This window comes from Saccostrea cucullata, unplaced genomic scaffold (assembly GCF_032062105.1).
Source record: "Saccostrea cucullata isolate Sc308-1 unplaced genomic scaffold, CSIRO_AGI_Scuc_v1 ctg1852, whole genome shotgun sequence".
Lineage (NCBI taxonomy): Eukaryota > Metazoa > Mollusca > Bivalvia > Ostreida > Ostreidae > Saccostrea > Saccostrea cuccullata.
This window is the reverse complement of record NW_026920307.1, coordinates 25,634-43,043: the sequence shown is the minus strand read 5'-3', so window position 1 is coordinate 43,043 and position 17,410 is coordinate 25,634. Positions and strand designations below refer to the sequence as shown.

General features: G+C 32.0%; 1 protein-coding gene across 1 annotated transcript in view; it reads right to left on the bottom strand.

Annotated features, from left to right (window-relative positions):
- The window catches only part of LOC134246657 (multiple epidermal growth factor-like domains protein 10), a 37,138-nt gene extending 23,422 nt beyond the window's left edge, over positions 1-13,716 (bottom strand). Inside the window, exons 1-3 of the mRNA XM_062729032.1 lie at positions 13,545-13,716; positions 12,111-12,365; positions 9,791-9,928 (exon numbers count right to left, since the gene is read on the bottom strand). Coding sequence (XP_062585016.1) covers positions 9,791-9,928; positions 12,111-12,365; positions 13,545-13,716 — 565 coding nt within the window. The remainder of the gene's footprint in view (positions 1-9,790; positions 9,929-12,110; positions 12,366-13,544) is intronic.
- Between the last annotated feature and the right edge of the window lie 3,694 nt (positions 13,717-17,410).

Below are 17,410 nucleotides of genomic sequence, written 5' to 3'. Positions count from 1 at the left end.
AGTTGTTAATTAAAAAAGGGGATATCGAACAGTGGAAGATAAATTATTCAAAGTATTGATAATTGATATACATTTAACATTTAGAGAGGAAAAATAGCTATATATATGGGCAACAACTCCCAGAGCATTATGGATGTGAATGCTGTAAACCTAAAAATTAGTCCATTGATACTTTTTAAGGTGCTCAAAGACTTATTTTGGGAAGGGGGGGTTAGATTTTCAATTATATTTACGTCTGGACTCTGGGCTGGCCAGCTCATCGTTGTAATCCCGTTTCTGTGCAAAAAATCCTGAGTCGAACGTGCACGGTGCACAGGAGCATTGTCGTCTTGAAAAATATAATTTCCAGTCGGAAAATGACGGGCTAAAACTGGAAACAAATTGTCGTCTAAGATTGTTAAATATTTATCAGCATTTATATTTCCATCCACTTCAGAAATAGTGCCCACTCCATGCCAGGTGATACATCCCCAGATCATTACTTGGTAACATGGTTTTGTTTTGCGCGCCTCTACCAAATCCGGCCTCCAACCCTCTCCCCGTTTCCTCCAAATATACACACGAGAGTCTTGTCCCACAACAATCTTGGATTCATCTGAGAATATAACTTTTCTCCAAAAGTTGTCAACAGTGACTTTTCTTTTTTCACGACACCAAGATAAACGCTTTCTCCTATTTACCTCTCGAATTACCAGTTTTTTCTTTGCAACCCGTCTCACGAATCCATGTTTATTCAGATGTAAATGTACAGTTCGTTTAGATATTGGCCGTTCTTTATTTTCGTTGAGCTTGTCAGTTATATCCTGTAAACTCTCTCTTCTATGGGTTTTTACGAGCCTTTCTAGCTTCCGATAGTCTCGGGCTGTCACGATAGGTTCCCTGCCTCGTCTCGGGATGTTTTCTATGAAACTTCGACGGTCTACACGCTTTTTAAAACTTGCGATTGTAGTCCTGGACACATCTAATGTTTCTGACACGTAACTGATAGTTTTTCATTCTTGTAATAATTTCCAAGCGATTTCTTTTACCTTGTTGCTTAACTTTTTCCCTTTTCGCCCCATCTTGTTTCCGCTGGTTCAGATTTGTTTATACGTAGCAGACAACAATAAAATCACGTGACACATGAAATGTCACATGATTAAAAATGTTAAAAATAACTACCGAAATTCCAATCTTTATTTATAAACTACTTTATTTCCCCCATAAATATGTAAGTCGGAACGCGCGTGTAAACACGTCGCCATTTTGTACGAATATATATTGCATCTACGGTAAATATTGCGGATAAATGTTGCAGTATTTTAAAAGGCTGACGTTCAGAATCAGATATAAAATCAGTAAGATTTATTCAAGCAAAACTAAAATTTATCTGAGTACTATAAATAGTGGATCCACAGGTGTGATTTTGTTCATGATCTTCCGTGCTAGATGCACGATTTATAGAGCCACTTGTATAATGATCATCCTCTGTCATAACACAATTTTTGGATTCTTGAAGTCTTTTCTTCGTCAGTAATTGTCTACAATTGCACATAAGAAAAAAGAGAATATACATCACTTATGGCCACATTTTAAAATCAATTTTTTCATCAAAAAAATATATCCAACTTTTCATAGAAAATTTACATTAAATATATTGTTATTTCACATGTACCTCAAGTGAATAATGTAGATAACCATGAGCACTAATAGAACGCACAAATCTCCAATGACAACAGGGAAAGCAAGATTATTTTCATCACATGGTTTTATTGTTAAATTAAAACAAAAATGCATGTATTTAAATTATTTAGCATTACTTGTACATATCCTAAGTGTTCTATTAATATAAATGGCATATTCGCGATTGCAACAACAATGAATACACAGCTTACATATGACAATTTGTATTTAATAACACATTTAACAATTCTTGTTTTGAATTTCAGTTGTAAAATGATGTTTAAATAGTTTATGTAAATCTGTTTCTTCTCGCTTTTCCCTATAAAGTTAGACTTCCTTCAAATAAAGTTTCAACAGCCATTATATTCAATTTATTAGTCTGTTACACACATTACCTTGACCTGTATCGAGAATGAAATCATACTGTATTCATCGGGGAATTTGGGTTGTATTGCATCATATTTTTTGTATGTGTAAAGCATGTAAGAAATTCAATATGACGTAATAATCAATTTAATGCTATTTCTCTTGTAATTTTAACCTCTAATAAATGTAGAAAATTAAACATTTAGAAATTCATGGAATTCATTTTGAAATCACGACAAATTACACTCAATACCCAAAATGTATATTCAATTTACGTATGTTTGGTCATAAAGCTAAATGACTACACGAACATCCACTACATCCCATTGAGGATCAAGTCAAGGGTCAAATTCTATCAACCAATCAAATTCGCCTGTAAAATCATCGTACATTGTTCAAACAAATAAGTCTAGAGCTGTTCCGAATTTGACCTCTGACGTGACCCTCTATAGGATATATTTAGATGTTAGCGTAGTGAGTATGCGACCGGATCTAATATCTACTTTTAATTAGATTGATTGTTACATGTGCGTCTCTCATGAAGAGATGTTCATTCATTTTCATTGTGAATTTTTGTTAATATGGCTATATACTGCTCATTTGATAAATAATATGCTTTAAAAATAATTTTATGTGATTTTTCATATTCCCCTTAGGACAAAAGCCCTTAAAAATGACTGACAATGTAAAGTTGCAAAATGTCATTGTCATCCCAGGTTTCACAGGCTTTATTTAATAAAATAAAGAAATATGTCATGCAGTTTTAACTGATTGATAAGCGAGTACTATTTTAAAATCTGAAAAGTTTAAAAATCCTGGTACATTATATTTTCCGACATAGATTCTGCCTTAAGACAAATGCGTAGATTTAAAAAATTAGAAAAACTAGTTAAAAATCATTTTAAAATACAGATCAGATGTTTAAGTCGTTCAAATGTTCTTTCTTTTCTGACATGTACCTACTATACCTGAAATAATGTGTGAAACTATTTTAGAAATTCCTTATACTTTTTTTGGATTTTTTGCTTATATTGCAAAGACGTTCATTTCCTTTTTTTTACCTTTTCATTTCTTGATCTTATCTAATTGATTTGAGACAGAACCGGGAGAGCTCAAATATTTCATTTTCAATTCTGTCTAAAATGTATTCTTAACTTGAATAGTTGATACGGATTTAATATAAAATAATTTAATGTAATTTAACCTTCTCTGAATTTGGACATATTGAGGTAAGCAGGACAAATATTCATCACATCACATAACATCCTTTGAAAACGTTAGAAAACATGATAAAGTATGATTTACTCTTATACCTTCTGAGCAGTCCAGTCCTATCCATCCACTTGTACAGCCATCTTTGCAGGTTCCAGTCACGTGATCACAAATACCTGACAGAGCAAAACATACTGCAGGTTTTCTTGCAGTCAATTCCATACATTCCACGTACACAAACTATGAAAATAAAATTAGAATTTTTTTAAAGAAAAAAATATATTTCTAATTGGTCTTGGAAGTTTTGAAAAGATACTAGAACCTTACTAAGACTAAATGATACATTCAGTACAATTTTGTCACCTTTCTTTTGCATCATGAAATAGCAGAACATAAAAGAGCAGCAGGAAGTAAAAGAAATTACAGAATTGTTTCGTAACAAACACAGAAAAGTAATAGTAAACTACTGGAAAGCTCTAAAGTACATAAACTGTGTTATGACGAACAGTTTTCTCGTTTGTTAAATTCTACACAGCAAGATATGAAAGATTCATTGACCGCATTGCTCTTACATGTACCAGTGTGATGTCATCTCGTACAACATTAAGCAGCTTTTTGAGAGACTTTTAAAGCTTCATTTTGTACAAAGAAAATGTCCTTGTAATTAAATAAAATATAACTGTATGCAGAATTATTTTCGCCCAGTGTTATTTTCGCCCTTTTGAACCTGTGAACAATTTTGCCCCGTCCTAAATTTGCACATTCATAGTTTTGTTTCAGAAATTATGAGTTGTAATTTGAATTCGCCCCGCTTTAAATTCACCCAATCAAGGAGAGGGCGAAAATAAATCGGGGCCGAGAATTTCCCTGTGTACAGTATTTGTAGATATACTAAAGTCCGTTAACATGGATGCGATGTCACCTATTTAAGTTACTATTTATAACATACAGATATACTGTCGTGATATTCTCTAGAAAAGTAGTGATATGGAATGCGTGCATGCAAATCACTGAAAAAGTAATGGAAGGCTCCTAATAAATCGTTTTATTGTAAGGGCATAGAATCGATAAATCATTTTCTTTTTCACATAAAACTCAGCAACCATTAAAATAATTGAAAAGTTCTCCTAATCTGATGAAATAATAAATATCAATTTAATATCTATTATTATCATTATTAATTTTATCGATGTTGACCAGCAAACAACTCAACCTACGGTATAAAATATTCATTTTAGCACTTCAATATTAGAGTCTATATAAGTTCACAGCACGTTTCACAACGCACATACAATGTTGAAAAGACTTTTAAATTTAACTTAGGTTTTTTTTTATTTGGTTATGTCCTTACAATATTCTGTATTTATTGATGACCTCATAACTGCAAGTTAATTTGCAAAAAACGTCTGACTCCAAAATAAAGTGACAATTCTCAATAATTAAGAAATAAATAACAAGTTTATAAACTTCAATGGGAATTGAAGTGAGTCGGTCACGTGATCAAATCTTGTGAAGGCCGAAGGCCTTCTCAGAAGATTTGATCACGTACTGACCCACTTCAATTCCCATTGAAGTTTATAAACTTGTTATTTATTACTTATATATACATTTGAGTCAGACAATTGAATATTTTCGAATTTAAATTATTGCACTAACCGTCCGTCGTAGATTTTGAAAAATGACGCAAGGTGTAAATCGGCTTGCATGGCGGTTACGCTTCGAATTGATTAGGCCAAGGAATCTGTTTCGAAGGGAATATTTTGTGAAAGGCTACTTGTGATCAGTAATAGTAAACAGATTGTTGTCTGGGAATATTTTTATTCGTGAAAAATGATGATCGATGCTGAAAAGACACAAGAAACACGTCCGAAGTTTGATGATAAAAAGTTGGAGGAATTTCGGTCGCTGGAAAGGGATGGATGGATTGAAACACTTATCCGGGCCAGTTAATTTGCAATTTGATCAAAACATTTTTCGGTTTAAGTAACTATAAAGGCACACTTGTTGTAATACACTGATAAACCCGGAGACACTGGCGACAGCTTAACATTGAGCTACGAAAACGCCGAGGTGTTTGGCAGCTGTTCATGGCATGATTGCGATGGTATTTTCCAACAGATTTACACATTTATCGTGAGTAAAATTTAAAGATAAAATTAAAGGTTATCATTAAAATTTAACTAAAGGTCTACCCCCAAAAATAAGGATGAACGTTAAAGACTGTGCAGCTGACAAAAGTGAAGAAAAATGTAAACAAACGCTAGGCTCCTAGTTTTCTCTAGGCATACATGTATGTACACAGGTTGAATCGATAGCCCAAAAACTGTATGAAAAACTTGTTTACATTTTAAATTAAATAATTATCATTTTACTTGCTTATTTTGTTCATTTTTATACCTGAAAAGCAAGTAGAGCAGGTCATTTTATAATTTATGTACCGGTAGATATTGTTGCGCCGTGTGATTACTGACCTCTGACAAACTTCATACATAATTGAAGATATTTTCTCTCTGTATGTTTATATAATAGAGAGATGCCACAAATGTATATATAAAGATATACAAGTCCTCAATATTTAGATTTGAACTACATTATATGATTTAGTTAAGTCCAAGAACGAATCGCCGCCCATCTATGTAAAAGATGTATCTTTTAATTGAAAAACGCAATGACATTTCCATTTATCACCTTAACTGTACATACTGTACATACTGTTAATAACAGCTAGTTTGTAAAAATACCATTAAATGGAAAACTGAAATGTACTGCTGTTTTCATTTCAGGATGACCATTTTATTCATGGACGACAAAATGAGATGCTTACTGTAAAGCCCGAGTCAGTACATTTGTGTTGACAATGCTTTATTCGAGTGCGTCATGCAAAGTATCTATAGGCATCTATGCATACAAATAGTGAAAGCTACAAAAACAGAAAAAATCATAAGCTGACAGCCCTAAATTGATGGACAATAATTATCTCTACATTATGAATGATGAAATATGGCTCTAAAAAGTTCGCATGTGTGAAATACTAATTTGACATTAACAACAGACCTAGACCAATATTTATCACTGACATTATCAAATACATGTAATAATTTAATCCTTTATAATGATAAAAGAATAAACATACACTTTGATGGGCTCCAAATAATCAAAAACGTTATGAAAAAAAACTGCATAAACAACATGTGCCCTCTTTGGCGGAAGTGCATGAACTCAATTAGTTCGTACCATGAAAGATTAAGTCATACCAAAAACTTCTTATCAACATAACATTACACTTACTGTATATACAATCTGTTTAAAAGGGTCGATGTTCTCAAATAATAGAAATTCTACTAGTACAATAGTACATCTTTCTGTCCAGGCATTTGACATGAAATGATAATCACATGGGATTTTTTTCGGTATTTAAATAGTTGATATTTCTTTTTATATTTTAACATTTAAGTATGAATGTATAACTTTAATAAATGTTAACTATTTAAAACTATTGAGTGAAATCAAATTGTCGGGGACATCAAATCATCATTTATGAGAAGTGTCTGTAGGAACTTTTGCAGAGGGTTTTTTTTTAATTTTATTTTTAAAGTATAACATTGCTGAAATTATGTTTGTCAGGTTTTTGATGTATAACACATACATAATGTAATTTCAGTTAGCACGATACAGCAAAACAAGATCTCCCATACAAAATGAAAGTACATCTTAACATCAAGTATTTTTTTTTAAATTGATATAATCATTTACGTATTTATTTTAAATAATATACATACCTTGATTGCATGCATCTCCAATATACTCAGAGTCGCAACCTGAAAAACAAGTTCCGTTGATATGATGGCATTGCGCTCCATCCCGACAATTTCCACAATGTTTACTACAATCCTCCCCGAACATATTTGAGTCACACTCTACAAAGTCATGATCTAAATTAATTATTTTGTTCTCTCTCTCTCTCTCTCTCTCAATAAGCATTTAGAAAGTTCAAAATGTTTGATATAGAATAACAATAGGCCCATGGGCCTTATAGGTCACCTGAGCATCGTGCAACATTTTTCCAACGATTGAATTTTGTTCATGTTTTAAACTAGACGTCATGACATTCACAATTTTGAAAGAGGCACCATTGCTTATAACTATATACTTAGCATGCTTACTTTGGTTATTTAATACCCATAGACAGTGTAGGGGTACAAAAATACATTTCAACTAATCAGTAATACTCAGCAATAATCAGTAGTGCCACTTCAACACATGAACCCCTGATCCTAGGTCAATACATTTCACAATTTTTGAAAAAGGCACTCTTGCTTATCAAAAATGTTTGATTAAAACCAATGAGCAGATATCAATCAATTTATGTTCAGTAAACCGACCCCACACACTCTCTTTATGGTACCCCTGACACGGGCGGGGGGGGGGGGGGGCTTGAAATTCACAATTCAGGAAGAATGACCCTTGTTCAACATTGCTATATAGCAATATAAATATGTTCATCTGCTTAATACCCAGGAGCAGAGAAGAAATTTTTCAAAGATTGAATGTATTTTCACATTGTAATCAATAGAGCCCCACCCTAACACAAGAACCCATGACCCTTGGGCCATAAAAATTACAATTTTGGAAGAAGCATTCTTGCTCATCATAACTATGTACTTACTATAGTTAGTTTGTTTAATACCCAGAAGCAGAGACGAAGATTTTCAAAGAATTAATGTATTTTCACTATATAATCAATAAAACCCAGGCCTAACACCAGAACCCCTGACCTTAAGGCCATACAATTCACAATTTTGGTAGAGACATTCTTGCTCATCATATCTATATACTTAGTTAGTTTGCTTAATACCCAGGAGCATAGGAGAAGATTTTCAAAGAATGAATGCATTTTTACTATATTATCAAAAGCCCCGCCCTTGTACTAGATCCCGTATCACGTGACCCTGAATTTCACAATTTTGGTTGATGACTCAATGGTCATTATAGTCATGCTAGCAGTTTGACTGCTTGATGTCCAGAAGTAAAGACGATTTTCAAAGATTGCATTAATTTTAGTGTTTTTTGCCCCACCCCTAAGGTCCATGGCAAGGCAGGGACCATGAAATTCATAATTTTTGTTTCCCTTTACCCATAGATGCTTTATGCCAAATTTGGTGGAAATTGGTTGAGTGGTTGCAGAGAAGAAGCTAAAAATGTTCGAATGTTAACATACATCGCACGACGCACGACGCACAGCACACGAAGACGGACGATAACAGACAGCAATAGGTCACCTGAGTTATCTCAAGTGACCTAAAACATAATGATGAACTACAAACCACAAAAAAGGAAACATAAGCTTTTGATGAAATACTTAAACCTCGATTAGGATGGATTGCCAAGGAAACTGAATACAGATGATATTTGCTGGAATAATCAATACCTTTTTCACATTTGAGTCCTTTCCAACCACTTTTACAAACACCTTGGCATGCACCCGATTTCTGGTCACACCTGTCTGAATTTAGACAGGTAACGCTGCAGCTCCTTTCACAGTTCCTGCCGTAAAGGCCAATTGGACATGCTTTACAAGACAAATTGTTTAGTTCATTAAAGGTCTTGTACTAGGTTATATTTATGATTACTGTAGATCACTTAATTTTCCAGACACGTTATCTTCGCGAGATAGTCGTTGACTCTTTAAAAGCGAGACAAAATTTTCACAGATTGTGATTATTGCTCTATATAATTTTAAGAAATTCTATAAAACGCGAGAATGAAGTTTTCTCGAGTATACCGTCACGCGTAATTACGCGAAAATGAAGTTCTGTAAAGGGATTTACAGTAATCATGTTAAATGCATGATGATAAAGATAAGTTTGATCAATAACATTTGCGAAAAGTATTTTTTTGCCAGAAATCATCCATACTGATTTTGTTAATAACGAATTCATGATTACTATTTTTATAATAATTATTATTTTCGGTTAATAATGCAGAAATTTCAAGCACACGAAAATGAATATAAATATGAAATGTAAAAACAGCAAAAAAGAAGTAGTTATGCTGAAGACATTTTTCTCCGTAGAATCCAAGATCGCAGCCTTTTAAACAAGACCCGTTAACATGGTGACATTGCTCAAAATTCAGACAATCCCCACTGTGACTCGTGCAGTTTACACCGTAATACCTTGCACCACATTTTAAAGGGAATAAATTAATTTTTGAAAATGCATATCAATTAATATATAAGGATACATTTATAATTTAATATATACATATACACACTATCAATGTGCAACATGCCTATGAAAAGCCTGTGTAACAAAGTAAGTTTTACAATTTACGTTTTTATAGTAAAGTAATAGAGTTTTTGGACCACGAATACGTTATATGCATATGGAGCTTAAAAATGAATATAAAGAAAAAAATACGAATAATCAACCCGTCTTTCGAATAATGCAATAGGATTATTTCTAAGAAAGTCAATCCTTTTGAAATTTCATATTCATTTTCGAATGGTTCAAAAATGTTAATCACTTACAATAATTTATTATAATATTACCGTATTCACATTCTTCTCCTTTGTAACCAGGTTCACAGCCATTACAGACTCCAGTCGTGATGTGACAAGAACGAAAGAGACAGGTGCTAGAGCATTCGCTGGAACAGTTTGGTCCATGATAACCCTTTTCACTGCATCCTTTCAATAATTGTTTGATCTTGTTTTTAATTTAAGAAATAAGATATCAATTTTTGAGTTTTATTGGGATGTAAAACGGGTTGGTAACGTAATCAAATTCTAGATAGCCCTATGGAAGATATGATTATGTGCCAACTCGTTTTACATCCCAATAAAACTCAAAAAATGATACCTTGTTACTTATATAGTCAAACTTGTTTTAAGAGGCCACCTTTGGGAAGTCTGGAAACTGGCCACTTAAGACAGGTGGCCTCTTATTCCAGTTTGCCCTCGAAAAGGACATTCCGTCAATAAATAAACAACATTAAGCACAACAGTTAAATTAATTAATAATCATAATTAAACATTTCAATTTCACAAAAGCTTTTTATGTGTATATATAATAATTCAAGCTCATCTAAAAGGAATATTAAAGAATTGAAATGAATAAGGTTCTGTGCATGTTTCTGTTCCTACATAGTAGTTTCTTGCATTCATAAGTGTGCTATTATTATATTGTAGTATTAAATAAATTCTTTTAATTTTCATTTGAAGAAATACAAACAGTGCCTGACTATTATCCTTTTTTTTTATAAAGAATGAAAATACACAAAAATGCAGTTAAATGGTAAATAAAATAAACCATAGAAATTTAAGTAAAAATATGTCAATAAAAATTTCACTTACATATGTTAAAAAAGTCAGCAGTGTAGCCCCCCCCCCCCCTTAACTTAATCAATCGGTAATTAACTTACTTGCTGAAAGTTTGAAGTTTGATTAATTTTATTGTTTTTAAAGCTGTCAGAATTTCTATTTAACATACACAGACACACAAATAAGATAAACCTGTTGACCAGAGAGATGTATTTACGCAGTTTAAAATCATTCCATAACACAGGTGTCATATTCAGTAGAGCGTAACTAATCCCTATCGATCGTCTCTTGATAGTGAAATTCACGAGATGATCATGCCATACGAAGCACTTTGTTTTACATGAGTAGCAATTAGGGCTTCTACATGGAATCAAAATCTAAAAGGTGTGAATTTCTTTAGCTAGAGGAAAGTATCAATTGTAATAATTAAATTCTTTTAATTTTTCAATCGGCGATCTTGAAAAATAATTACAAACTGACCCAACAGGACAAATATTTTTTTTTCATAAACACAAACAGAGTTCAGCGTATCCAAAAGCAATTTGTTGGTTTGCATCAATAGGTTACATTAATTATCGAGGATATAATTACCCAAGCCAACGCGTTTAAAAGACGTGACAGAACCGCAACAAGTGACGAAATGGCCGCCTATTACAGTGTCAATAAGGCTGTTGGGGGAGGATTTGAGTGGCCGCTGGCCGCGTTACACAGGTGGCCGTTTATTCCAGTTAAAATATATAGAAATAATCGTCGGGGGAACTGAAAGTGGCCGCTGACCGCGAGTGGCCGTTGATTTGGGGTGGCCGCTAAGACAAGTTTGACTGTATTTACATTTGTGACTGATTTATAAAAATAGTAAGGTACTGAAGTTTTGAACCAATAAGAGATTTACATTTTTTTTTTCAAAACTCAACGGTATTATTTGAATGCGTTGAACACGTCGATCACTTATGACGTCACTATGAAATTATGTAGATTGCTTGTGACTAAACAATCAATTTATGGTCACATGACGAACGTGTCTTACCGAGATGTAAAAACACCTTGTTCCAATAGTGTTATATAAGGGAAAACCTTTGCAAATGTAAATATTAGTAATTACATAAAATTAACAAATGATACTTGTTTGTACTGAATCATGTAAATTACTTTTGTGTTGGTGTAAAAATAGGATAATGTGTATACATGTATGTATATATGAGTGACAATATTGCTTTTGCTTATCTTAATCGTTTAAAATTCATTTACGCCAAACTAGTTCATTCAGTACCCTGTTTAAAGTTGATGTTAACATGACTTTCAACAAACTCAACTAAAAGAAATATGTTTTTTTTTCAGTTTCAAGTTGACAAAAGTCCTACCTTGTAAATTCACACTTTCGATGGGTAATCATTCAAAGTAATTTTTCTTGTTCAAAAAAATGATAAACGTCGTTATTCTTGCGGAGGTTTATGTTATGCGTTCGAAACGACATTATGATATAATTGTTACAACTATTTCTATAAATATGCATGATGATAGAAAGATCGAAAAAAAACAGGAGACATACCAAATATCTCCACTTCACATAGTTCGTTAGATGCATATTGTGAAAATTGACTGGCGTATTTTGAATCCTGTGGTCTCTCGTCATAATAAATGACAAATTGCCCATGCACGGGGCATGAAATAATGACGACAGCTGGAATCGTAGATATGTTGTAGTTTGTGTCATGGAAACACAAATGACCATCACGTTTGTTGGTTGTTTTTGATACATAAACATAAAATCCCATAAATCTAGAGGTATAGCCGTTGGATGCATCTAAAATGTAAAATCCCATTTAATTATTACTAATATTAAATGGTAATATACAATGAAATCACTGACTTCATAAAGTGTCTCATTAATGTAAATATTCTTAATTGATAAATGGGCGTAAAATTTTATGAATCACACTAACATATCATAAATGTTCAAAAAAATTTATTTCTTGTGATTTAAAAAAAACTTGAAAACTAATTAAAAGGAAGTCATTGCAAGTTTCAGAATATCAAATTCTGAAATATTATCTAGAACCATTGAAAAATGACTGCATGTCGTAATATTTTGTGTCGGCTATATGCCACAGTCAAATTTGAAATGATGTACATCTCTGAATATGTTTATATTTTAAACATATTTTTTTGAATAATACATTAAGGATTGGCAACAGGCAAGGCCTATTTACACCCTCTCCTTGTATAATAGGTCAAGATACAATAGTAAGTTATAATACATGTACATGATAATTAATAAGATTATAATGAAAAATGAATATTCACAAACAAGTATTATTTATCAATATATTTCGAAAAAAGATGACAACTATATATACATGTACATATTATTTACATACTGTTCCAGCTTAAAAATAGTACAAATAATTAGAAAAGATTATTCATATAATTGAGTATTTATTATATGTGAATATGTTTGAGTGTAAACATAAAGCTTGAGGTACATTTATGTGTAATAAAGGTACCTTAAGTCAGATAATACAAGTCGAAATTAGTTCATATGAAATATAAGATAGGTGTCTTTGTAACAGTACGTGTATAAAGGTAAGTTTATGTGCATCGACTTAGTTTTGGTTAGTGTATTATTTACAGTGGACATACATGTACACCTGAATTGATTCTTTTCTTTATTTCATTACATACACATATTAATTAATCAGATTTGAACCGATTCTTCTTTTTTTCAATTTATGAAATTGAAGCTCATGCTGATGTTCTTATTTCAACCTTTTTATTTCAAAGATCTTACGAATCTAGGTAATTGTTTTCTTTCTATAAATGACCCCTTTACACGGAATTAAAATGCAAATTAAATCATTTTTTATTTAAAACTATACACGACTATTAATAGAATAATTCTTACACCAGTAATAGATCCTTATATCATGAATACTGAAAACTGAAGTCAGATTTACCCACCAGGTGGCGCTTGCTTGTCCGTTACCAGATATGACACATTGGCCACCGAGAGAACTTAAGTCAGATTTGAGTCCATCAACAGCATTACTAGAATCAAATCTACTGTCCCCTTGAATATATGGATTTGATTGCCATGTTGGCTTAAGCAAAGCTAGGTTTTCAGCAAAAACAAAAATCAGTGTATCGCACTTATCCATTGACTTCCAATGCCTTTATACGAAGGTATGACATTGAAAAAAAATATTCATAATTCTGCGGGTATATTAAGGAAGCATATAAGTAATTCCTCGGGAAATTTAGACTTTTTGAAGAAAATTTAGTTTAATAAATTACCAAAACCACTGATAAACGTAAACTGTTATTTACTATTGCATACAGATAAAAGCGTGTCTAACGCAAAGACGTGCATCACCGCCACGGCATCACGTGACTTCTATTAAAAGCAAAATTTTCCTTAATAAAAAGGCTTACAGAACAACAATACCCCGGAGTTTGATAATTTCTTTGAGTATGTAATATAGCTGAAAAACATCTATTTTGTCTAAAAAGTGCTGCTAGAATCCCAATATCTTGTCCGTAAAATATTTATTCCACACATTTGCACGAAACCTTACCCTTTGTTTTGAATTTTATACAAATGAATCGAGATTTTCGTACAATCATGCTTAACTCGGGATTCTAGCAGCACTTTCCAAGTTTGTCAAAACGCAAACTTTCAATCTGTACAAATCGTATGTTTTTAAATATCCAGCTTATTGTTGTTCTGTTGCATTTTTTTGGTCAAAAATGACGGACGATAGACCGACCGGGTTACGTAATATAGCTGACTGTCTTCGAAAGAGAATATAATCGATGAAAATAAATTAGCATACCTTTTTAATTTATTGAACTCCATATGAATTCAACACAATATTTCCGATATTTCCTTTTAAACTCCATTTTACGTATCTTTGAACACGCCGTCTTAGCCAAATTCTCTTTACACGACATGATCAATTTCCAAGTTACTTGATGTACACATATGACGTCATCGGTGGTAGATTTCAATCATAATGACTGTTACAGCATAACAAAATAAAAACATTTATATTTGTTAATCTTTACACGTTTCTATTCATTTTCTAGAGTTAAATTACATATCTAAATACCAATATTACGAAAACTTGTGTTCTAAAATTGACGTCATCTTGCCTACTATGACGTCATAATGCAGTACTGATTTAGCCAAGGTAGAATATTTTGTATGCTTCCTTATTCCCCCTGCGTCGAAAACATGTAGTTTCATTACTTAAAACTTTGGAATGAACAATTTTATTAGGTTAACTGTTTCAAACGTATTTAACACTATTAAAATCAATATAAATGTATTTTCGAGACGATTAAATTGGATAGGTTACTACTTCTTTCAAACTCGTATCACTACAAAGATAAAGGATTTGCATTAAATAGAGATCAGATAAAAAAATATTAATCGGAACTCAAATTGGAATTGCGACATTTTGAAAAAAAATGAATTTTTTAATTTTGGTTGTGTGCTTATTTTAGATCAATAAGGACACTGTGTTGAAAATACAACAAAAGCTTTTATTTCAAAGTCATTTCGAGTTTAATAGAAATATTGAAAACAATGGAAAAAAAAATCGATGTAACTTTTTATCCTGTTCGGACTTTCCTCTGTTTATACTTTAAATGAAAACTAAACAGACAGGATAAAAATTAATTAAAATAAATGAGCAGTTATAAACATACGGTTGAAACGTTGATTAAAACAAAATAATCCTTACCGTATTCTAGGCAATTTTGTGTGAGGGCTATCAAACAAAATCGAATGAGCATAATCGGATCAATATTGTCCTGATCAAGGAAGTAAAATTATTACGAAATAAAAAAGGTAAAGAAGATCGCATATACAGAGTGTATAAGACGGATTTTAAATTTACTTTGTAATATGAGATATCTAATGCATCAGGCAGTTTGTGTAAAGTTGTTCAAATTTTCTAAAACTATTTTTTTCAAGGGTTTTGTATATATTAAGAGATTAAGATATTTCAAAATTAAACAAAAATATATATATATGTATAAATACTTAAGGTATACAATCCCTAATGGGAACAAATTCAATGATATTGAAAACATAACAGATATGCGGGCATTGAATACTCAGTTTATTTAGACATACTTCCCATTAATTGCTAAACGTATTTATAGTGGGATGTGTCCTAGTTCAAGACCTTTAATTTTGGTAAGAGTTATCTACCCTTTCTTAATAAATAAAAAAATCGCTTAAAAATAATTTTGCCGATAAATTCTTATTTTTCAATTGTCATTCTATTTTTAATTTTTCAATGCATCTTTCCACCGCAGGATTTATTGATATAATTCAAATTATTTGAATTTTTACTTAAAAAAAAAAACGCTTTTCCACATAGACTTCAATGCAATATTTGTAAATTAATTACTGCTTAATTAATGAAATTTTTGAAAATTTCTCGCGGGCAATCCTTTTTCCACTATAAAATCCTTTAATATAAAATCAAAGTATTATGTACTTGAGGGAAATTAAAGGGTATGGAATTTGACCCCATAAAGGGATGGAAATCCTTAATTAAAACAAACTTATGATGAACAGAACTTAACAGTAAGATGCGTTGTATTCCCTTGGCTTTCAAGTATATTAACGAGGCCCGATCTACTTTATCTGCGCATACGTTTTAACGCAGCGTCTACTCAGGCACGTCACAATACCCTTGGCTGCCGTCACAATTGAACACAATAACGTCCCAATTAAAATGACGTCAAATTGCGCTAAAATGTTTCGCTGATCTTGCTTACCTGGTAGCGCTATAGACTATGCATTGAAAACTGGCATTTCTATTATTTTTTTTTAATATTTAAATTAATAAACAACTTTGGAACCTAATTAATTTGAGGGATCAATTTTTTGGTACAGATTCTATAATTTTATCCTGTTTTATTTCAATTTGTGAGTTTAAAAAAACAAACACTGCAACTAAAAGTAAACGATTTTAGTCTTTCTCTTCGAACATGGTGTTATGTAAACCCATTGCGACCTATAAAATACTTAGTTGGATAGAATAAATCCAAATTTTGTGTTTTGACATGCCCCCTTTTCACTGCAATAAAGGCTACCTCCAATTTTCTTTTCATTTTTTAAAAGAAGAATGAAAATTGCATGATATATGTGAAAAACAAAGAATTTCATCATGTATTTTTTTTAATTTGTAAATTTCTTTGTTAATTGAAGAGTTTTGGTATGTAATTGTGTATAAAAACACGAAAAATGGCCCATATCTTGACAGTGTCCCCATTTCACTACAACAAAGGCAAGGTAACAAAATTTCATTCTAATTTTTCTAAGCATAAAACATACAAGTATATTTCCAAGAATTAAATTTTTCTATCATTCCGTTTTCGTAATTTTCAACTAGATCGGGCCTCGTTAAGGAGACTAAAGAATAAAATGAGATACGCTAAAAGGAAACAATATCATTCTTATTTAGTATTTGTTATAAACGTGTAAATTCATTTATAATTATTAAATGCTTCGTGGATACATATTGCTGGGTAGATAAGAAATTGCAACAAGAGGTCCATATGCCACATCGTTCACCTCAGTAACTTTTGCATTCTGTTCTTCCCCAGATTTCTCCCTAATACATATCGTAGGCGTGTACTTACACCGGGGGTCATTATTTGACCAAATAAGTCTCAACACTATCCTTAGGAAAGTACCATTGACTTTTAGTTTTCAGACTCAGATGTTTGAGAGTAGATTTAAAATATTAAATTTGAATCCCCCACTTTTGCCCCGTCTATTCGCAGGGTCATGATTGGAACAATCTAGAATCTTCACTACCCAAGGTTTCTTCA